The sequence below is a fragment of the Saccopteryx leptura genome, chromosome 7, assembly GCF_036850995.1.
Source record: "Saccopteryx leptura isolate mSacLep1 chromosome 7, mSacLep1_pri_phased_curated, whole genome shotgun sequence".
Classification (NCBI taxonomy): Eukaryota; Metazoa; Chordata; class Mammalia; order Chiroptera; family Emballonuridae; genus Saccopteryx; species Saccopteryx leptura.
The window spans coordinates 75,957,822-75,980,986 of NC_089509.1; the positions used below are offsets into that span (position 1 = coordinate 75,957,822).

Sequence of the window (23,165 nt, forward strand, 5' to 3'; positions counted from 1 at the left end):
TGTGTCGTGCCAATCCCACGTCCCGGGCGGGGCGGGGCTCAAAGCCGCGCGCCTGTGCCCGCCCCGCTGCGCGCGCAAGGCTGGGCCTGAGCTGCGGGCGGGACGCAGGCGCGTCTGCTGGTGGGTGATAATTGCCGTCCTCGCGCGAGCAAGAAGGTAGCGTCGTGTGGCTAACGGGTATTTCTGTTCTCGTACACTCCGGTTCCCCTCGCCACAACTCGTCTCGGTCGGTAGGCGAGCAGCTCCGGCCTCTGTGGGCGCCCCTCCCCCTCCACGGGCGGGAAGCGGACGCGCACACGTGAAGAGCAGGCTCCGGGCCGGTCGGCTGTGGTCTCGTCTAACTAAATCGCGGTTATGCCTTTGCTGCAGCCAGTTCCCCAGATCCTGTGGGTGCAAGGCTTAACGCCGTTGTTTGCCGGGCATAAACCCACCCCTGACAGCCACGGTGCAGCCTGTCTTGTGAGTGTGGTGTTTTATACACATGTCGTGGCATCCTACGAGCGGGGCGAACAAAGTCTCTTCAGATAACAGTGATTTTTACTGGTGTCATTCTGAGTTTCTCCACATGGTTAAGTCAGGCATCTGTATTGCCTGCTGAGGAAGTGTAGATACCAAAAATTGGTTTGATTTGAGAATCGAAAGGAGAAATGAAATTATTTGGCGTCATTTGAAATCGAATACCATTATTAGGCAGTACACAAAGTTTGTGATTTGTGTTGCTGAACTAGCTTTCAACAACAGAATTTAAAAATTGGTGTAAAAGAATGTTAATTATATCTGAATATTTTGTGTTCTATTGGCTCTATGAAAACAGTTGTGTTAGATTTATTATGTACTTTAAATAAATTATTTCATGGTGTTCTCTGATTTCTGGTCCTTTTTCAGGTACCCTGTTGTTCTTAATGACTTTCCTGGTCATCAGCAGCCCTCTTTCAGGAGTGTTTGATTTCCCGCTCAGCAAATACGGAAGAAGGACGCCTCACATTTTCATACATTCTGTGCTGTAACTTGTAAGCCTGATATCTACCTTCCATGCCTCAAAAGATGCCATTTGTTGCACATAGAGTGCTTGTGTTCCAGAGGTTATGCTAGGGATGTGAGATTAATATAAAATCCCTGTCCTCAAAGAATCAGGTGTCAGAAGGAACAGAAAAACAAATTAGAATAACCTGTGATGAGTTCTGGGCTAGAAATGAGGAAAAGATGCTGTAGGAATACGGAGGAAGGACTGTTAACCTGACGGGTAGCGGTAGAGCCTGTAACAAAGTCTTGCTTGAGGAGATAATGCTTGAATTACCTCTGGAAGGATCGTTAAGTCACCTGGAGGAAAAGAAGGGAACCTTGTGAGCTAAGGAACAGTGAGTACTACTACATCAAGAGAGGGACAAGTTGTGGAGTATGGTTGTCCAGTGTATCTGGACAGTAGCAGGATGAGATTAGAAAGATAGAGGTCCCATTGTTAAGAATTCAGACTTTACCTGATTCACTAGTTAGAAATATATGAATTTTTAAGTAGGACAGCAACATGATGAAATATTATAGACTGAACTATATAGGTGGTTGAGATTCAAGGCAAAATACAGTACCTATTAGGTGATTATTGCAAAATACAAGGGACACATGTTGAGGGGCTGAACAGAGGCATAGCTATTGGTATAGAAAGGAGAGGTCTACTGTGAGAAATATTTAGGTAGTCGGGTAGATAGGGTTGGTGCCAGGAAATAGTAAGAAGAATAGGATGACTTCAAGGTTTCTAATTTTGCCTTGTGACACTGGACGAGTATGGCCTTCTGAAGTCAAACATGCCAGGGTGTGCAGGTGTGCATCTGTCACTTACTAGTACTGTGACCTTCAAGTTATTAAGCTTTTAAATCCCATTTGTGATAGAGAAATGATAATATGTACAGGGTTGTTGTGAGGATTAAAGGGAATTTTATATATACAAATATTTATATATATATATGATATATATATATCAATTTATACACACATATATATGTACACATATATTTGTTTATGTTAACTCTTTTATTATCAAAAAGAAATATAGGAAGAAGGTTAATTAGAGAAAGATTCTGAGATCAGTTAGGGAAATGTTAAGTTTAGGATTCCTCCAAGTCATCTAAATTATGATATTTGGAAGGTACTTGGAAGTGAGGCCCTGCCCCGGAGTTCAGAAAACATCTGCTTAGGAGATACAGGTGAAGTAAGAGATGATATGGAGACCAGTTAAAGTATATAAAGGGAAGGAGTTAAGGCAGTGGTAACTTGCTAGGAGGGAGGACAGTCTTCTTGTTTACATTGGCATGAGGAAGGTGCTGATAAAATTATTTTTCATGATGCTTCATTAGTATTAATGAAGTGTTTGCTGTGAGTGACATACTCTGAATATTCTGTGTTGCATCCAGAAATATATAATTCTCTGCATTCAAAAGTTGTACAGGTCAGGACAGGGGTGTGATGAAGATACAGGGAGTGATTCAGTCCAAGTTCTTTAGGAATGTAGTGGGAAGGAAGGATCATTTCTGGTTGGGTAATCACAAAGGACTATGTTACAGATGTTCCTGAAACTGGGTCTGTAACAACAGGATTGCATTAGGAGGAAGGGGAGGTAAAGTAGGGTAGGATTGCTGGCCAAGGAAGGTTGAGATTTTTTACCTTGGTCACTAAGATCATTGTGTTATTAAGAGAAATAGCAAAATTCAGTGGAAGGAATGCAGAAGGGACCAAGTTGATAAGTTCTGTTTTAGAAATATGTATTTTGAAGTCACAGTGACCCTGTTAGAAAGGCCTGTCTTGGGAAGAGAGAGCTCACTGTTGGGAATATAGATTTAGATACTCTGTAACTGAGGCTTCAGATTTTAAATTTAAGAAGAGAGAGGGTTTGGGCTGTGCCCATATTTCTGTGAAGAGAGTGAAGAAAACATGAGGTCAAAGAGGTAAGGATGAAAAGATCCTTGAGAATTAGGGAGTATCATCAAAGTTGAGCTTCAGGAAATCATTGGTGAACTTGAAGAGAATTGACAGTGATTGTAGTATAAGCTATTTTGCAAGGGTTTTAGAAGTATTGATGATAGGAAATTGGTGACAGTGAATATAGGTTACTTATTTAAGTTTTGGCTTCATAAGAAAAATAAAGAAGAGCCTGGCCTGGTCGTGGTACAGTAGGTAGAGCGTCAAACTGGAATGCTGAGGTCGCCAGTTCAAAACCCTGGGCGTGCCCAGTGAAGGCACGTACAACAAGACAGAAAGGAGATCATGATTAGAGTAAAACTGTAGAGGGAAGAACTTCTTTTTACTTTAAAGGCCAAGATGCCAGTAGGGAAATAAAGAAACTAGGCATGTTAGCTTAGGAGGAAGTGACGTTGACCTAAGACTGAGGAAAGAGGGTATAGGAAGAGGTGCATTTTTTATTGATTGATTGATTTTAAAGAGAGCAGAAGGGAGAAAGAGACAGAAACATTGATCTGCTTCTCTAGGTGCCCTGACTGGTGATTGAACCTGAAACCTTTGCATATGGGAACAGTGCTCTAACCAACCAAGCTATCCAGTCAGGGCTGAACCTGCTCTTTTGTATTTTTCTGAAGTGTGAAGCGGGGAGACAGAGAGACTCCAGTATGTGCCGGATCAGGATCCACCCACCATGCTCACTAGGGGGCAATGCTCTGCCCATCTGGGCTGTTGCTTGGTTCTATCGGGAGCTGTTCTAGCACCTGAGGGGGAGGCCACAGAGCCATCCTCAGCGCTCGGGCAAAGTCTGCTCCAGTGGATCCTTGGTTGCAGGAGGGGAAGAGAGAGATAGAGAGGAAGGAGAGGGGGAGGGGTAGAGAAGCAGATGGGCGCTTCTCCTGTCTGCCCTGGCCTGGAATCGAACCTGGGACTTCCACACGCCAGGCTAATGCTCTACCACTGAGCCAGCTGGCCAGGGCTTGAACCTGCAGTTTTATCTACCCAGCACTGTTCAATAGAACTATAGTGTAAGCCACACATATAATTTTGAATTTTCTAATAGGCACATTAAAAAGTTTTATAAAAAATAGGCCCTTGCCAGTTTGCTCAGTGGATAGAGCGTTGGTCTGGTATGCTGGCTTCTCAGGTTTGATCCCCGATCAGGGAGCACATAAGAAGCAACCATCTGTTTCTCTTTCCGTTCCTCTCCTTCTCCCTTCCTGTCGCTCTCCTCCTCTCTTCCCATCTCGAAGCCAGAGGCTCAGTTGGTTCCAGCGTTGGCCCCAGGGGTTGAGGATGACTCAGTTGGTTTCAGCATCAGCCTAATTTGCTCAGGATAGCTCAGTTGATTCAATTTGGGCCCCAGATGAGGATTGCCAGTTGGGGCACATGCTGGAGTCTGTCTGTCTCCCCTTCTCTCACTTAAAATAAGTTTTAAATAAAAAATTAATTTTAAGGTTTTTATGTGACTCAGTATATCCAGAATATCCTTTTATCCTGTAATCAATATAAAAAATAATAAGATTTTATATTTCTTTCTACTGATTTTGAAATCTAGAGTGTGTTAACACATTTCAGTTTGGAGTAATTATATTTAATTATAATAAATTATATTTCAAGTTTTCATGTAGCTAGTGGCTACCCTATTGGATAGTGCAGTCCTATATCCTTGGACCTGAGGCCAGTCAGAAGCTTAGGAAAAGTACAGAGAGGGTGCCTTTTGCTTATGACACCATTAATTTGTATGACTGTTAAGGTAATGAAGCAGCCTGACTGTCCACTGTTTTACTGACTTACTAGGAAAACCTCCTGGCCCTTGAAAGCAGTAGAAACCTTTGAGAGGTAGTTCATAGCTATTCTCCTTAAATCTGGGTGCCAAACTAAGTCAAACACATAATTAGAAGACAATTGTTAGAATTAAAGAATTTCCAGCAGTTCTTTACATAATCATCTGTCATTATCATAATGTACATTTTATATGGCCTTATAATTTACAGAATATTTTATATATGCTTTCTTATTTGGTCCTCACAACAGACAAATAAGGCATTATCTCTACTTTTTCAGATGATGAATTGATTTTACAGAGGGATTTAATGATTTGCTTCAGTTTATGTTTAAGAAAGATGAACCCCCTAACCTGCTTTTTTAAACTCTAGGATATTTGTCTACTATGCTAATCAGCTTTGTCTTTTACAAAACAAAGTGTCTTTATATTGTTGAATTGTAACCAGATAATACCATTCAAAATTAAGTGTGTTGACCTCCTCCCAGAAATGTATCCTTTAAAATCCTATGTAATTGTTATATTAGCAATACTGCATTTCTTGCTCAGTTACTAACTCTTACTGTATGTTACCCTGCTTGTCTTATGTTGCCTGAAAAAGAATTCTAAAAGAATGCCTTTTTGTTTTGTTTTTGTTTTTGCATTGCTGTTTTGTTTGGACCTAGATTCATTAGGACCAACTCACGTGAGCATGTAACTAGTCATGGTAAATTAAGGATGTGCCTAATCCTCCCCCCTCTTGTTATTTGTCACAGAAAATCTTGACTTTAGAGGAATTGCTTGTTGTCAAGCTGGTGTTTTTTATTGTCCTGAAATCTTTTCTGAAATTAGGCATTACAGATGCAAACCCAGCTTCCTGTATATTTTGCATATGTGATTTTCATAGGAGATTTTTATTTCTTTGTATGAAAGGGTTTCATACCTTAAACAATTACTGGCAGAGAAATTTTACTTGTATAGGTTGGATTGGCGTGTAAGGGACCTTAAATGCCAGCACAGAGATTTGAGCTTTATCTTATTTCTGACTTCTGGGAGCTACACAATTAGAATGTTTTAGGCAGAGTAGTGTAGAGCAGTGTTTTCCAACCACTGGTCTGCCAGAAATTACATGCTGGTCCGCAAAAAAGTTAACCACTTTGATGTTGTATGAACATTATAGGCCCAGTGATCTTAGTCAAATTCACTTATGCTTGGGGATTTCTGCCTTAGTGATACCTGAAATAATTGTCCCATTTTCACCTGTCTCCAAGTGTAAAAAAAATGAAAACCACTGGTATAGAGGACAGTTACCGGCTATATTAGGATCAGATCAGATAACAGTAATTCTAGGGTCTGGATATCCTAACTCCTAAAGAGCTCACTAGTTGAAAAAGACATTGTAACTCATTAGAATATATGAATGACTAATGATTTGTTTTTAAGAAATAGTTTAATACTGTGTTTACTGTAGTGCCTGTCATATAGTGAGTCTCTGTTAATGTAAGCTGCTATTGTTATTGCTGTTCTATCAGGAATGTTTAATGGTTTTTGTTTTTACAATTTACATTTTAATTTTATAGCTACTCTGCTAAAAGCTAGAATGAAACAGTTACCTGCAGCAACAGTTCGCCTCCTTTCAAGTTCCCAGGTAATCACTTCAGTGGTCAGTGTTGTGAAAGAGCTCATTGAAAACTCCTTGGATGCAGGTGCCACAAGCATAGATGTTAAATTGGTGAGTGTCCTCGGGAAGCCAAATACCTTTAAAGAGAAAAAAGGGAGGGGGTTGTTTGACAGATATTTTCTCCTTACAGCTATTACCTTTCTTTTCTGTATATGTACCAATAAATTATTTGGAGGACATAGAACGCTTTGTCGTTTTTAAGAGTAAATTCTTAAAAATAAATTTTAATTTAAATCAACATTAGTAACACTAAAAGAAATTATAAAAGGAAACTTAATATTTTGACTCTATTACATGAATTTAATTTGTCTGTATTTTCTAGTATTTATCCTAGGTTATTGATATACTGTATTGTATACTTATTTATATATTCTTTTTTGCATTTAACTTTTTCTACCTAACCTAATTTAAAAAACATTTTCTTTATTGCTTCATAGTTCTCACTATTTTATTTTATTTTATTTTATTTAGCATACGTGCAAGAGAGAGGGGGAGAAGGGAGAGAGACGGGAAGGGAGAGAAATGAGAAGCAGCAACTCCTTGCGTCACTTTAGTTGTTCATTGATTGCTTCTTATACATGCCTTGACGGGGGGGCTCAAGCAGAGCCAGTGACCTCTTGCTCAAGCCAGCAACCTTGGATTTTGAACCTGGACCTCAGCATCCCAGGTCAACGCTCTATCTACTATGTCACCACCAGTCAGGAACATATTTTAAAATTTAAGTGCTATTGTTAAACAACTTGAGTTAATGTGATGTGACACTAATGATTTATTAGTTATTTTGCATGTCTGCATCCTCTGTTATAAATTTCTAGCTCATAGAGGCAAGATGTATATTTTTTTCAATTTTGTGTTCACCATACCTGGCCAGTACCTATTACATAAATCGTGAGTGGTATATAAGTCATGCATAGATAGTAAAGAAATTTCTTTGAGTGAATATAAGAATACAATTTTTGTAATCTAATTATCATTATTTGTAGTATTATATATAGTATTAGAAATAATACTGATGCAAATATATTTGTAGGAAAGAGACCTACCCTGTTCATATAGATATTTATATCTTATAAAATTTTTATAAAAACTCTGTGAATTAACTACTACCATACCCACTTTACAAATTATTAAGGTTTTGAGAACTTGCCCAAAGTCATATAATTCATAAATAGGGAATCTGAGATTGGAATTCAGGTCTTTCTGACTCTTAACACCCATTCAAGATCTTCTTTGCCAGTGGTTCTCACAGTGCTTGGGTGCATCATCGTTATTTAAGGAGTTTGTTAAAAAGTTACTGTGCTGCTGAATTTCAAATTCTAGGCGGAGCCCAAGAATTTGCATTTCTAACGGGTTTCTAGTTGATTCTGAGAACTGCTATTTTGTTTTTAAATATAAGGTTTATAAACATGGGGGGGAAATTGCCCTGGCCGGATAGCTCGGTTGGCTAGAGCATCGTCTGGATATGCAGAAGTTGCCAGTTTGATTTCTGATCAGGGCACATACTGATCAATGTTTCTTTCTCCCTCTCTCCCTCTCTCTCCCTGTTCCCCCTCTCCTTCTCCCCTTCCTTTTTCCCCTCTCTTTCTCTCTCTTTAAAAAAGTCAGTAAATAAAATAAAATAAAATAAACCATGGAAAAAAATTATGAAACCCAAAGAAAGTAATTTTTTTTTCAGACATCGTCTGTATTCACTTTAGTCTGATTTTAGTAAAATTGATAGTAATTAAATAGGATTAGATAATTATAACTAACATATTTCACTTAAGAATCTTGGGCAGACTAACAAATCTTGTTCAAGTTCTCTGAAAAACAACATAGTTTTTAAGAATGATGTTTCAGAGCCAACCAAAGTTCTCTTTGAAAAGTAAATGAGGTGGTGAACACACAATGCAATATACAGATGATGTACTATAGAATCGTGCACTGGAAACCTGTATAATTTTATAAGCCAATTTCATCCCAATAAAACTTTTATAAAGTAAATGAAAGCACACATTTTTATCTTGCTGTATTCTAGTCCCTTGACGTTTATCAGTTTCTTTTTCTCTGGTTTGTAGAGTTTTAAAATAAACAACTCTGTTACTATACATAATAAGGCCTGATATACATAATAAGGACTGTTTTATTAGGATTTCATACAAGAACTGTCTTGGCTAGGAATGTCTTCCTAATTAGCTAAAGAGATTGATATTGTTTTAAACATTTAAACATAGTTGTGTTATTTTTATCAGATAACTAGAGTTCTTATTTATGTTGAAAAACTTGCAGTTTGGCCCCAGATGGGGTTGCCAGGTGGATCCCGGTTGGGGCACATGTGGGAGTCTATTATTTCCCCTCCTCTCACTTGGAAAAGAAGAGGAAGAAAAAAAGAAACACTTGCATTGCTGTAGTTAATGATTTTTCTGTAAAAAGCAGACTAGCTATTCCTAGAATAATTTAATTTTAGTTTGGAAAAAGATGAGGAACTAAATACTGGATTTTCCCCCAACACCTTGTATATCTTATCTAAAAAATACTGACATAAATAGTATTAAATAATTTAAGTTATCAAAAAGATGTGGTATTATTTTAAATACCTGAGTCATTGTAATTATAGAAAGATTTTTTTCCCCTTTAAAACTTGTATCTGTGGCTATGCACACAAAACTTTGTGAAGTCAAGTTTGTGATAGAAGTTTAGTGCCAAATTTAGAATATGATATTCAGAGAAAGTGTGATTACTATAGGAACTTAGATTTTATTTTTTATGTGTGCTTTATATGTATATATTTAGCGAGAGAGAGGAGGGGAAAGACAGACAGGAAGGGAGATGAGAAGCGTCCACTCCTTGTGGCACTTCTAGTTGTTCATTGATTGCCTCTCATATGTGCCTTGACCTGGGGGCACCAGCTTAGCCATTAACCCCTTGCTCAAGCCAAGTGACCTTAGGCTTCAAGACTAAGACCTTTGGAGCTCAAGTCAATGACCACAGGGTCATGTCTATGAGCCCGCACTCAAGCTGGCAACCTCAGGGTTTCAAATCTGGCTCCTTAGCATCTCACCACCACCTGGTCAGACTGTATGAATATTTTTAGTATTAGATAACAAATACTAAGGTATGAATTGAGGGGGGTTTTTCTTGATTTTTCAAATTAAAAACTAAGATTGCCACATTAGGTGTATTTTTCTCAGCAGTTTCCTGTTAGATGAATATGTAGAAAAATACTTAGTTTTAATGTAAATGCTTAAATTTCTTATGAAGACAAGTAGTTCAAGGGAGAAAGTATTACAAATCAGGTTTAAGAGTAATAAGTGTTAGACTCTTGGAGGGCATTGTTTTTATGGTTTTGGAGTTTTATTTGTTAGAGACTACATATACAAAGGTACTTATAATTTAGAAGAGTTTTTTTAAATCAACTTTAAATGTAAATACCTATGATACTGACAGTTTATAGGAACTTTATAGATCAGGCTGACTTTTCTTATTTTACTATTGAATCTGCATTCTGGAAGAATGAAGGACTTGCCCTAGTCATAACTAGGAGTTGGTAGACTTAAAAAAAATTAAACTATTACTTCCTTAAGACTAGGTTTCCATAAAGAATAAATGATGAAATGATTTCATTTCTGTTTCTAAATGCAACAGTTTAATGTCTTGACATACTAAAAGTATTCTTAACTTTGTATAGGAAAATTATGGATTTGATAAAATTGAAGTGCGAGATAATGGTGAAGGTATTAAGGCTACTGATGCACCTGTAATGGCAATGAAGCACTACACCTCAAAAATAACTAGTCATGAAGATCTTGAAAATTTGACAACTTATGGTTTTCGTGGCGAAGCCTTGGGGTCAATTTGTTGTGTAGCTGAGGTAAGGTACTTTATATTGACTCTTTTAGTGATTTTATAATCATAGAATATTAGAATTAAAAAAACAAAGCCAGTATTTGGCAAAGAGTATTTTTTTTTTAATTGTGATGAATATGCATAACATAAAACTCACCATTTTAACCACTTTTTAAAAATTAAACACGATGACATTGGTTAATAACATACAAATTTCAGGTGTACAATTTTATAACAGGACATCTGTGTACTCTTGAATACTGACCAACTGAAGTCTAGTCTATTTCCATCACAAGTTTAACCATTTTTAAGTGTACCAATTGAGTGGCATTAGGTATGTTCACGTTGTGTGCAGCCATTAACACTATCCATATCTGGAACTTTTTCATCACCGCAAACTGAAACTCTGTATCCGTTAAACAATAAATCCCCATTCTCCTTTTGGCCCATCCTTGGCCAATCCCCTAATAACCATTACTCTATGAATTTGACTATTCTAGGTACCTCACATAAATGGAGTCATACAATATTTGTCCTTTTGTGTCTGGCTAATTTCACCTAGTTTAATGTCTTCAAAGTGTGTACATATAACTTGTATCAGAATTTCATTTCTTCTTAAAGTTGAGCCCTGGCCGGTTGGCTCAGTGGTAGAGCGTCGGCCTGGTGTGCAAGGGGTCCCGGGTTCGATTCCTGGCCAGGGCACACAGGAGAAGCGCCCATCTGCTTCTCCACCCCTCCCCCTCTCCTTCCTCTCTGTCTCTCTCTTCCCCTCCCGCAGCAAGGCTCCCCATTGGAGCAAAGATGGCCCGGGCGCTGGGGATGGCTCCTTGGCCTCTGCCCCAGGCGCTAGAGTGGCTCTGGTCGCTACAGAGCAACGCCCCCTGGTGGGCAGAGCGTCGCCCCCTGGTGGGCATGCCAGGTGGATCCCGGTCGGGTGCATGCAGAAGTCTGTCTGTCTCTCCCCATTTCCAGCTTCGGGAAAATACAAAAAAAAAAGAAAAAAGAAAAGCTGAATATATTTCATTATATTTCATTGTATGTTTAATATTTTATTGAATCTTTAAACAAGTTTTTTTATCCATTCATCTATTGATGGACATTTGTTTCCATCTTTTGGCTTCTATTGTGAATAATGCTGTTGTAATTATTGGTGTACTAAGGGTCTGTTCGAATCCCTGTTTTCACTTTGAGGTATATACCCAGAAGTGGAATTGCTGGGTCATTTCGTAATCCTATTTAATTTTTGGAGGAATAGCAAAGTGTGTGTTCCAGTGTTTATATTTAGCAGAGAAAAAAATGCTTTAGTGGCCCATTTGTTTGGGGAAAATGTATTCAATAAAATTAAATGGGTATCTTAACTAGAAGTGCTTTTCAGAGTCTTAATTATATTAAAGTGTATTGTGAGGTTGGTGGTTTATGGTAGGTGCATTGCTCTGCCACTTACTTGATTATGAAACATTTTTATTGAGAAAGATTGGTGTTTCTGTTGTGGTTCTGTGGAACTCATCCTGGAAATACCACTCTAGTCAATACATAGAATTAGATTGTGCCCTATGATGTGGATTTAGTTGCCTTCTACCCCTAATTAGAGGCAGATTGGATCCTAGAGATCTGCTCTCCTGACCGATGGTTAGGTGCTTTATGTTTATAAACCCCTGAGTTCAGTGCCTGGCCCACTTGATTGCCTTGTACCAAAAATAATTCACTGCCTCTGTCTAGATTATACAGTTAGTTTATGGCAAAGATCATCTCAAACCTTGTTCTCTTCATTTGCATGTATCTCAGTTGTGTTTTATCACGTTATTCTTTGTGCTGTACTGTCTATGTGTGTTAGGCTCTGTCAATAAAGTGATAGTATATGTGTGCCAGTGGCTGTGTAAATCTTCTTTTGTGTTTAGGCTGGCAGACTAGGTAAGAATGTTCAGGTTAATAAAATGATAAGATTTTATACCTGTTGTCTGTGAAAAGTGTCATGGACACAAGATGTTTCTGTCTCCTTCTCTGGTCTCTGGACAACTTTTTTGTAGCCTAGTCTCCCTAGAAGGGATATATTCTCCAGGCTTGTTGTGGTCTTCCCTCTGCCCTTCTGCCCTTCACAGTGTTGCTCTAGTACAGGTTTTCTCCTTTTTTGTGGATAGGGTCCCAGCTAGGTATTCATTTACTCTGAGTGTGGGGCTCTGGAAGATGATACTTAAGTAAGAAAGAAAAATTGTGGGTGGGGGAGCAAGTGGAGTTTAAAGTGGCCGATTTTGCTACCCTAGCATAGGGGACTGTGGGCCCTTTCTTTCTGCATCACTAAAGGAGGAAACGCCTTGTCATTCCTTAAGTGCACTCTGCTTAAAACTTCTACCCCAAAACCAGCACCCCCTACACTTCTGTTATTTTTCTCAGCACTTGCTTTATTTAAAGTTTACCCAGTTTTCAAATAGGTTTTAGGGAAGAGTGACTAGAGGGTACAATTGGGCACTGCCCATCATTCTCCCTAGAGACTGTATATGAGAACCTTTAGTTCTGGAATCTTGCAGAAAGCATCTTTTTATAGTGGGATGGGATTTGAACCAGGGAACTTCTGAAGCTCCCAGTACTAGTTCTATTGTTTAAGCTCTCGGTGGCTATTTTAGAAATCATATAATTTATTTGAGAACATAAGTACTTGATTTCCTAGTTGCTGTCGAAATTTGGCAGTAGTTTTTAAGCTTTATTTTGGCAGTGTACAGTATTGTTGAAAACTGTATAATTTAGTATACAATATTTCTGTGTTTTCTAAGATCTATATTACCTTTCAGAACTGAATTTAGTCATTATTTACTTTGTCTGCTAGGTGGCAGCACTAAACTTAGTCTTTAAAAATATGTTGTACATAAGCCGTGTGATTTATCCAAATCTACATTGTAATTCTCTGATTTTATTTATGGCTGCTTGCATGTCCTTATCCAGAGGTACTCTGTTTTCTTTCTTTATCTGATTACTTGAACCCAGTTGATATCTATGTTTATTATTTTCTTTTTTTAATTCTTGTATCACTTTTTTATTGATTTTTTAGAGAGAGAGCAAGACATCGATCTGTTGCTCCACTTCTTTATGCACTCATTGGTTGATTCTTGTGTGTGCCCTGACCAGGGATCAAACCCGCAACCCTGGAGTATTAGGGTGACACTAACCAACTGAGCTACCCAGCCAGGGCCTCATTTTATCTTTTGTTTCATATTTGAGGCATTTGAATTGCTTGAATATAAATGAAATAATTCTTCTCACCACAATTACAAAAGGAGTAAAAGAATCCCCAAAGTATCACAATAATAGAGAACTATATAAGCTTAAAAACTTATTTTCAGTTTTCACATTTTAATGTCAAATGCTTGCAGAAAATATTAACAGCATTTTGTGGAATCTCTTTGCTTATAAATCTTTGGGAGAACCACACATAAATATATATGTGTGTGTGTATACAGCCATACACTCCATATGAATTTTTACATATGTATACTTTAGATACATATATAGACCGTTGTCAACCCCCCGGAAGATTCATGCCCCCTCCTCAGAGTGTTGCTCCTCTGAGCTATGTCAGTATAGATTAGGTCTATCTGTTTTTGAACTTGATCTAAGTAGAATCTTAGAATATGTATGATTTTTGTCACAGACAAAATTTTTTATGATGATTTAGGTTTGATTGTGCCTGAAAGCCAAAGGAAACACAGAACTTGGGTGGTAGTAGTAGTAATGGACTCTAGTCACTTCCCAGACCCCCATTTCAGTACTGAGCACTCATTCTCCCAGCTGCCAAGAGTTTTGGCAACTGAATGCTCACAGCTGAGTCTCCCTCTGCAGATTGCGCTTACCTCAGCTAAAGAGAATTGCCTTACTCATGTCGTACAGGGCACCTGCATCTAGTGACAAGGGGTTGTAAAGGCCCTGTTCCAGTTCACAACTCTGACATGCTATCTGTGCTCTAGAGTGCCCCCTTCGGGTCAGCCAAGGCCTTGTGACTGGCACAGTGTCACTTCTCTTTCTGTTCTGCCCCCACAGATCATCCTAGAAGCACTTCCTAATAAATATCCTTCTTACTAGTTCCCATCTCAGTCTCCTTCATGTGTAAGCAACCGTACAATGAGGTGTTATAATAACTGAAACTGAGGTCTTATGAAGATTAAATGCCAGTTCTTCTCACCCCAATTTTAAAACATAGTCTAATAATCTGTCAGCTGGTATTTCATTGTGTGCAGGGCCCTGTGCTAAGTTTATTTCAGAGGAACTGTGTATAGTGAATAGAAAGTATGAAAATTGTGTATTGATACATATGTAATGGGTGGTGAAACCAGAAAGTCAGTTTCTATTTCTTGCCTTTCACTGCTGAGCTTTCCATAGTAAGTCATGCTGCTTTCTTATTAGAGTGGTTAGAAAGATATTTATAAGCTTAAAAGTACCTCATATTTAAATAATAGATATCCCAGGCTTGCAGTGGTAAGCTCGATCAGTAGGTTACCAAGAAGTCAAATTGAAACTTATGTGGGAGGATTCTGAATAGTATTTCAGAACTATAGAAAGCAATATACATTTGTTGAAGTAAGTTATATTTTTTTAAAAATGTTTTTCAGGAAAACTTAATGAGTTCTTTTTTTGGGAAAAAATTTACTTTTTAAACTTAATCTTCTTCACCACTGAGAATTGAAGTTTCATATATAGAAGTTGCATATTTAGTTTAAGGCTCCCGTTATTTTGAAAACTTTTGGATGGAGATTGCTGTTACATAATAAAAATGAATATTTGGTTATTTTATCTGCCAAACTAATTGATGGAGATGATTTTAATCATACAGATGTAAATCATTTAATTAATAATACTGTATAATTGGGATAATGTTCTTTCACAATATTAAACAGCTATTCCCCAAAACTCCAATTGTTGAAATTATTTATTATTAATTTTAAATATGTTAATGATTTTAGTTATAAAAATAAAAAAAGTAGGCTTTGCCAAATTTGACTGGAGAAATTTAAAATACATCTAATTCTATATTCCTTATATACTTTAAAAGAATGGTCAATTTTCTAGTTTATTGATAATGAAGTGACTTTCAATATTAGAATTAAACAGCCCAAAGGAATAAAACATTCTCTTTGTCTACAGAGTATCCTATTAAATTTTTTTAATGGGATTACTGATTTCATAATCAATGATTATCAATGACTGGCACAGATTGATATGGTTTTCTTTAAACAACATCATCAAACATAACTTCTCTTGAAATTTATTGTTGTTGATAGGGTAAAAGTTTTCGTATATTTGTCATTATTCAGTGTTAAGTTTCTGATACCGTTGACTAAGCATGTTGAGTAGAATGAGCTAGAGAGTAAAAATCTTGTTTTGACCTGTTCATAAAAATTTTTATGAAAATTGTATATGTTCCTGTCATATAATAAAACAGGAAATACATATATGTTATTTATTTATAAACATACTTTATATACATAATATTAAAAATGATCGTTTTCCTTCAAAGAACTATTTTAAAAACTCAAGAGCTTTTTGAACTGGATTATAAATGGAGGCTAAATCATACCTCAGTTTTAGGACTATAGAATAGTTTTTGTTTTCTTAAAATCAAAACAAACTGAACTAGAAGTCAAAAGACTAATTCTCAGCCCCAAGCATTTGAATAAGAGACTTGGCCAAAGACATAAAGTAGGTTAGCTTTTCTGAGAATCTTTTTCTTTTTTAATCTGGAAAGTGAGGATAATGATTGAGGGTCAAAGGAAATAATACACATTACAGTATCTTGAATATTGTCATGTGCCATTCAGTGAGTTACTTTTACTCTGGACTTACATTTGCAAAGTAGTATGCAGCTGCATCATATAGGCTATGATATCATCAGCCTTGCTCATTTCCTTGTTGACAAGAAATATTTCACCTCAACTTTCAATGTTGTATGAACTCTTCAATACTTTTGAAAATTTTACAGTTGTTCCTAGGTAAATTCTTTCTGATTTTCACCAAAGGTCTTATTTTGTTGCATAAGTTCATGTTTTCTCTTTTGGTTTTCCCTCAGAAGAATAAGAATTGCCAGTCATCCTCTCCATAATACTCATGTTTATTGATTTATTCATCTGATTTCTTAAAGTGATTACACAGGCTGGGTATTATTCTGATCTGTCAAGTTCATATACATAATTTTGTGATGAGCTAATATGGAACTGTAGGTTTGTTACTGTTATCCATTATATTAATACTCTATGACTTAAAGAAGGCAGAATGAGAAGCTAAGTGATTATGTTTTGAAGATGGAAGTTGAGACTCCCTTATGAGCGGACCCATTTAGCTGTAAAAGGATATGAGGAAGCCCCTAGAATCATCCTGATGGTTCCTGCTTCCTGCTACCCTGTAGGATACTGTCTATGTCCTTTAGAACTTTAGTTAGAATAGGCATAGGAATTTTTAAAGATTTTGTTTCTTAAATACAACCTCCTCACCCTATTGAAAAGGGAAAAGCCAGGGCCAAGATCTCTCTGTTGCTAGTCTTCCACAGTGGAGTATCTAGGAGAAAGTTCTGATATACTGCTTTTGTTAATATACATCTATGCACAAGCAGGCAAACATACGCACAGTAAGAAAAACATTTCAATCATCCAGGCAAAAATCCATATTTCAATTGAATCATGAGCACCATTTACTTTAGTGTTCAGACTCATGTATGGGGCATTCTTCCAGAAGTCAGTAAAAACAAAAACACAACTTTAACATAGTTATCTTAAATGAATTTTTATCAAGGGAGGATTTTTTGCATGAATTACCAGGATGTATTATGAGTTTTTAATCTCTTTGTTATCTAAAACATTGAGAAAAATTGTGCTTATCTAAACTTTAAATGCTTTTATGTAACTTTAGCTTTGTACTTTTTAAGTTTCTTTTTCTCTCCCCCACCCCCAAAAAATTGATTAAAAAAAAACAAGGTTTTTTTTATACATATTACAGTATTATAGTATTATAGTACTGTAATATTTTGGAACTCAGTAACTGAACCAGAATCAATTTTTTTGTTTTATTTATTGATTTTGGAAGGAGGGAGAGAAAAAGAGACAGAAACATCAGTCTCTTCCTATATGTGCCCTGATGAGGATTGAACCTACAGTCTTTGTGAATTAAGACGATGCTCTAACCTGGCAAGAGTCAGAGTCAGTTTTAAATAGCTGATAGCTATATACCCTCAAAGGTCCTCTGAGAACTTCTAAAACTTTTCTTTTTAAAATTCTTCAAATAAATATCTTTATTTCTTTTATTAACACCACTACATTCATTCACTGCCACAATTCCTCAATGTCTCCAGTAAGAGGCACCAGTAATATAATAATTTGTAATATTAGAGATGCTTCTGAGGTGGAATTACTGCAGATTCAGATGCTAGCTAGTGGACTGCTAACACATTCTGAACCTGTGCCTGGTCCAAAAAAAGGTTTCCTGCCCAGGACACAGGGTCATATGATGAAATGAACTCTTGAAATACAATTCCTTCCTCTGAGGAACACGCTGTATTTTGTGAATTTGTGAAACATGCTTATGCGCTTTATCCTTCACTGTCTTTAGCAGTGGATCGCAGAGCACTTCCTATCTAAATGAATTTTCATAGTACTCTACATGTTCTAATTTTTAAAATTTTAATGTCAGAAAATAATATTGTTATATATTATATTTTTATTTTAACATAAATGTTACATTATGATCTTCAAGGTCCTATTTTGCTTTTTAGTACTTCAGTTTACTTATCTAGGCTGGAATATATCTATTATTTACTGATTTTAAAAGATAAACAGGTTAATATTTATAAAGTGCTTTGACAGAGTTAAAACAAAAACTCATGTAACTTTATAAAGTATTAGCATCATCTTCATCTTCTCATCACCTTTCCCTTAAAGATGATAGTGTAATTTATTCAGTACTATCTAGCAAGCAACTGGCAAAGTCAGTGCTAGAACTCAGAGTTCCAGGGCCGCCTTTGCTCAGTGACACCAACTTTAGGTCAGGTGGCTAGCTCTTTGGAGAATACAAATAGAATTCAATTGACCTTGGCATTTTGGAGAAGTGGTTGGTTAAATGTAGAATTGTTTTTAAAGGGAGAATCATGGAGTAATTAGAGAAAAAGTCTCTAGCAATCTGTCTTATTTTGACAAACTAGAAGAAATCATTGGACACAATGGAGTTGTGATGTAGCAGGGAAGATTAAGATCAGTTGTCAGGAAAAGTTTTAAATTATACGAATTTTGAACCATGAAATATATTTTTGGAAGAAGTAAAATAAGAGTATTAGAGAAATGTTATTACAGAAATAGCAGCTTGGAGCAGCAGTACCCCATAGTATGGCTGTCATCCTAAGAAAGAACCTAATGGATTATACTGGGATTGTCGGTTAGAGAAGCCATACTTTTTAATGGTGACTTTACAATCATGGTACCCACATGTTCTACAGAGCCCTATGGCCTACAGTAAATCAGTGCATGGTTAGAACAGGGTGACAGAACCATCACATGTTGACTCAACTGGACCTACCGTAGCTGAATTCCAGCAGTGGACCTCGATCTTTGGGACTTCTTTCTTAATTATATAGATTTATTTTAAGATAATCATCTCTGCTTAGTCCAAGTATGGCCAAGAAAGACTGCATCCAATTTGGGGTCAGCATTGCTCACCAGAAGTGTAAGGAGGCTACCCGTTTCTGAATCTACCCTGCTTTCTCTGCCAGCATCCTCACTCCCCACCTGTGGTCCTTTCTGGCAAGGATGTGGTTTAATATTGTTACACTCTCCTACTAATTTCATCAGATAGACAAACAGAAAACTGACAGAGGGCAAACCTCCTTAAGTTTATATTTCTATGTCTATAACATCATAGGAAATGTTTCACTCTGAATGAAACCCTTTCTAATACTTAGATTTATTGGTTTGTTTGTAGAGAGGAAGAGAGAGAGGCAGAGAGACAGGAAGGGAGAGAGATGAGAAGCAGCAACTTGTCCTTGTGGCACTTTGGTTGTTCATTGATTGCTTTCTCATATGTGCCTTGACTGGGGGTTCCAACTGAGCCAGTAACCCCTTGGTTATGCCATTGACCTTGGGCTCAAGCCAGCAACCATGAGGTCATGTTTATAATCCCACTCTCAAGCCGGTGACACTGCGCTTAAGCCACATGAGCCCACACTCAAACCAGCAACCTTGGGGTTTCGAACCTTGGTCCTCAGCATTTAAGGTTGATGCACTATATCCATTGTGCCACCATCTGGTCAGGCTATACTTAGATATTTTAATGCTAAACTTTTTTTTTAAATCAATTTTTGGGAGGAGGGGAGAGAGAGAGAAAAAAAGAGAGAAACATAAATTTTTTTCCCACTTACTCATGCATTCATTGGTTGATTGTATCTGCCCTGACCAGAGATTGATCTGCAGCCCATCAGGAAGATGGTCCAGCCAACTGAGCCACCCAGCTCAGTATTTTCTGATTAATAAACTTTTTAATTAATAAAAATTTCACATTAAACAGTGAGTTCAAAGCTTGGGTTTAAACAGAAATTAGCTATACAGATGTATGTGTTGATTTGCGTGTTTTATTCTTTGAACCATTGACTTGAAATACAGAAGTGCAGTTTTAAACAGAATATAAAAGGAGAGGATGATTACTTTACAAAAGGATTATTTACCAACAAATTTATGGAAATAGTTGTTAAAAAGCAAATTTTCCTAGTATATTTGAAGTATTTGATTTACAAATGTAAGTCACATAATACATATAATAAAAATAGCCGTTTCAGGTATACTACATTATATATGAGTGTTTTAACTAGAGTAAAATATTTAAAAATCAGTAATTTAACAAAAAATATATAAACTGACCTATTACTTATTAGTATAATTTTAAGTAATATTATAAGAAGAGGGGTCATAAGAATTTATTATGTAAAATTCTTCATTTTTAAATAAATATATGATAATTATTTTAAATCTGGTTTGAGAATGAGTTCTCTGCAAAAATCATAATTTTATTAGAGGTGTTTTTTTTAATTCCAGGTTTTAATTACAACAAGGACAGCTGATGATAATTTTAGCACCCAGTATGTTTTAGATGGCAGTGGCCACGTAATTTCTCACAAACCTTCACATCTTGGTCAAGGTAAGAGAAAATAGCCTTGTAGCTTTCTTGGCCTTTTCTGTCTTAATTATTTATTTTTAAAAAATTCTCACTCCTTGAGTTCAAATGTACTGCTTTGTGTTTGGTGCTGATAATAGCTAGTTAACTTCCAAGTGAACGTTCAGCCTGCACTTTAGCCAGTCTCCTAAATGCTTAGGAGTTGCTCTCAAGAGGAACTGTGTGAGAAAGACTTTGGACAACAACAGGATTAGTTACTCCTCTAAAAACTGAAAGAGCAATTATTTTACTTTTGCTGGATTATTGCTGTCTTCTTTATATATGAAGGATAACATTTTATTGACTTGCTTAAACATTGATTTGGTAATTATGGTAATAAACCATACCCAGATTTTATGATTAAATAAATAATTTAAAACTATTTTTACAGAAAACTTCAAGTATGTGCACAAGTAGATAGAATAGTGTATCCGTCATTCACTTAAAACTATTATTATTGCTAATATTTTATTTAATACTCTTACCCACCTATTCCCTTTATTTAAAGTAAATAAATACATTAATTATTATTGTTTATTATTGCTGTTGGTCATTTAGTTCTTTAGTGTTTTATACATTCAAGTAATTTTATTGTATTTTAATTGACTTCTTAGTTTCTAAGTACCTCTATTATTTCTTTCTAAGGGAAGAAATATCTCTTCAGACTTATGTTTCATATTTCTCCTTTAATCCTTTTTATACTGCTAACTTGTGGTAATAGGATAAAGTTGTGAGACTATAAAAGGTACGACTTTTTTAGAGTCATGTCCAAAAATAATTGTTAGATCTGAAAAGGGACTTGTGTTTTTATTGTTTGCCCTTCTCTAGTTTGTATTGAAAATTCATTTTTAACTTTGTTGTCCCTCCCTGTAGATTTCAAAGTACTATATATTTTTTTGGTTGTTTCTTATCTCCAGCTTTAATGTTAAATTATTAGATTTATATTTTTCAAATGACTTGTCTTCATTGAAATTTATTTTATCTTAACACTGATAACAAATTCTCTCATTCTTTTTTATTTTAATAGACCTTCAGTTATTAACTGATTAGTTTGCCCATTAAGTCCGCCTGGCGTGCAGGAGTCCTGGGTTCGATTCCCGGCCAGGGCACACAGGAGAAGCGCCCATCTGCTTCTCCACCCCTCCCCCTCTCCTTCCTCTCTGTCTCTCTCTTCCCCTCCTGCAGCCGAGGCTCCATTGGAGCAAAGATGGCCCAGGCGCTGAGGATGGCTCTGGATGCAACAGAGCGACGCTCCAGAGGGGCAGAGTATCGCCCCCTGGTGGGCGTGCCGGGTGGATCCCGGTCGGGGGCATGCGGGAGTCTGTCTGACTGCCTCCCCGTTTCCAACTTCAGAAAAATAAAAAAAAATACAAAAAAAAAAAAAAATTAACATTTTTATATCCACACGGGGGAAAGAGTTAATAGAAACTCCTCTAAGAAAACACACTAACATTTTTTCTCATTTATTCAGTTAATAGAAATAAGCTCATCAAATTACTGATTAATTTGATGTATGTATAATATTTATTTTACTTAAAAATAATATGTTGTGATTCTTTTTCTTTTTATATATGGAAGATTAGGACAAAGAGAAGGCATTTTTAAATATGGTTCCTCTCCAGAAATGCTCTGACCCCAGTTCTTAGGAGTCAAATTAGGAAACCATTAGGAGATATTCGAGTGGCTATCCAGTAGAGTACTTTTAAGTAATCTAGTTACCTTATAAAATTTAAATGCATTTATTTTTATCTTAGTAGTAGCCAGTCTAATTTGGATGGCCAATGGCTTTGCATCACTCATACTTTGCATGCTTTCCTATCTCCATGAAAACTATGAAATAACAATTCTTCAATATGAAATCCTTCTGATCTTTGCTCATTTTCTGATTTTTCTTTTTTTGCTGACCTAAGTCTTCTACTTTTAGTAAGTGAGATCAGGTCTGCATATTTAGGAATTTCTATAGTCAATAAATGAACCTTATTTTCTTTAACAATATTTATTTTACCTTAAGAAACAACATACTTGCATAGTCAGTAGTTTTAAACCAGTTGTAATTGCCTTTCATAGCTCACTTTTTTTCTCCTAATTACAGTTGATTGGCTAGGAAAACAACGGAAAAATTCTCTTAGTTTCAAATTGTTCTAGGTGAACATATTATAGAAGCCCACAAACACTTTCCAAAGTATTTTACATTTATATTGCCTAGTGCCGGTAGTTTCTGAGTGGTTGAATCACGGACTCACATTTCACCACCAGCTGTCATTCAGCTTCCATTTAAATATTTTCTGTGTAAGATAAAACTACAGTTCAACCATCTTAATTAATACCTGTGCATTTAGGGTTCTTGTAGATTAATTTCTGCTGTGGTGTAAACATCCTTACTTAGCAGTTATTCCTCATACCATTTGGTAGGATGATACCTGTAGATAGCCTAACTATAGATGCAGGGACAACTTAACAACAGAATCTTAAAGCATTGGAAAATTTGTTACCCTTTTGAAAAGCATATTTCAAAATGTTTAAAAATCACTTAATGGAGGTTCCAGTTCTGGTGTAGGTATTTGTTTTATGGATTAGCCTAACCATTTAAAATGATTTATGTGTTTAACAGTATGTCATTTAAAATTACCCTTACCTTCTGTTCACTTCTATTTTAAGACATTTAAAAAATTAACAAGAAATATAAAAATAAGTCTTCAGCTTTTAAATTCTTTTACCAACAACACTGACTAAATTATTTTTTAGTCATATCTTTTTGGTCATTACTTCTAGTCC

At 36.3% G+C, this 23,165-nt stretch overlaps 1 protein-coding gene across 5 annotated transcripts in view; it reads left to right on the plus strand.

Annotated features, from left to right (window-relative positions):
• PMS1 (PMS1 homolog 1, mismatch repair system component) overlaps positions 1–23,165 on the plus strand; it is a 97,435-nt gene that overhangs the window by 19,407 nt on the left and 54,863 nt on the right. Inside the window, exons 1-5 of one of the 5 annotated variants that reach the window (XM_066346394.1) lie at positions 54–177; positions 886–1,010; positions 6,295–6,446; positions 10,063–10,245; positions 20,273–20,375. In XM_066346394.1, coding sequence (XP_066202491.1) covers positions 6,315–6,446; positions 10,063–10,245; positions 20,273–20,375 — 418 coding nt within the window. In that variant the 5' untranslated portion in view covers positions 54–177; positions 886–1,010; positions 6,295–6,314. Of the gene's footprint in view, positions 1–53; positions 231–885; positions 1,011–6,294; positions 6,447–10,062; positions 10,246–20,272; positions 20,376–23,165 lie in introns of those variants that run through there. The other 4 variants (XM_066346395.1, XM_066346396.1, XM_066346397.1 and 1 more) reach the window with 4 other exon arrangements.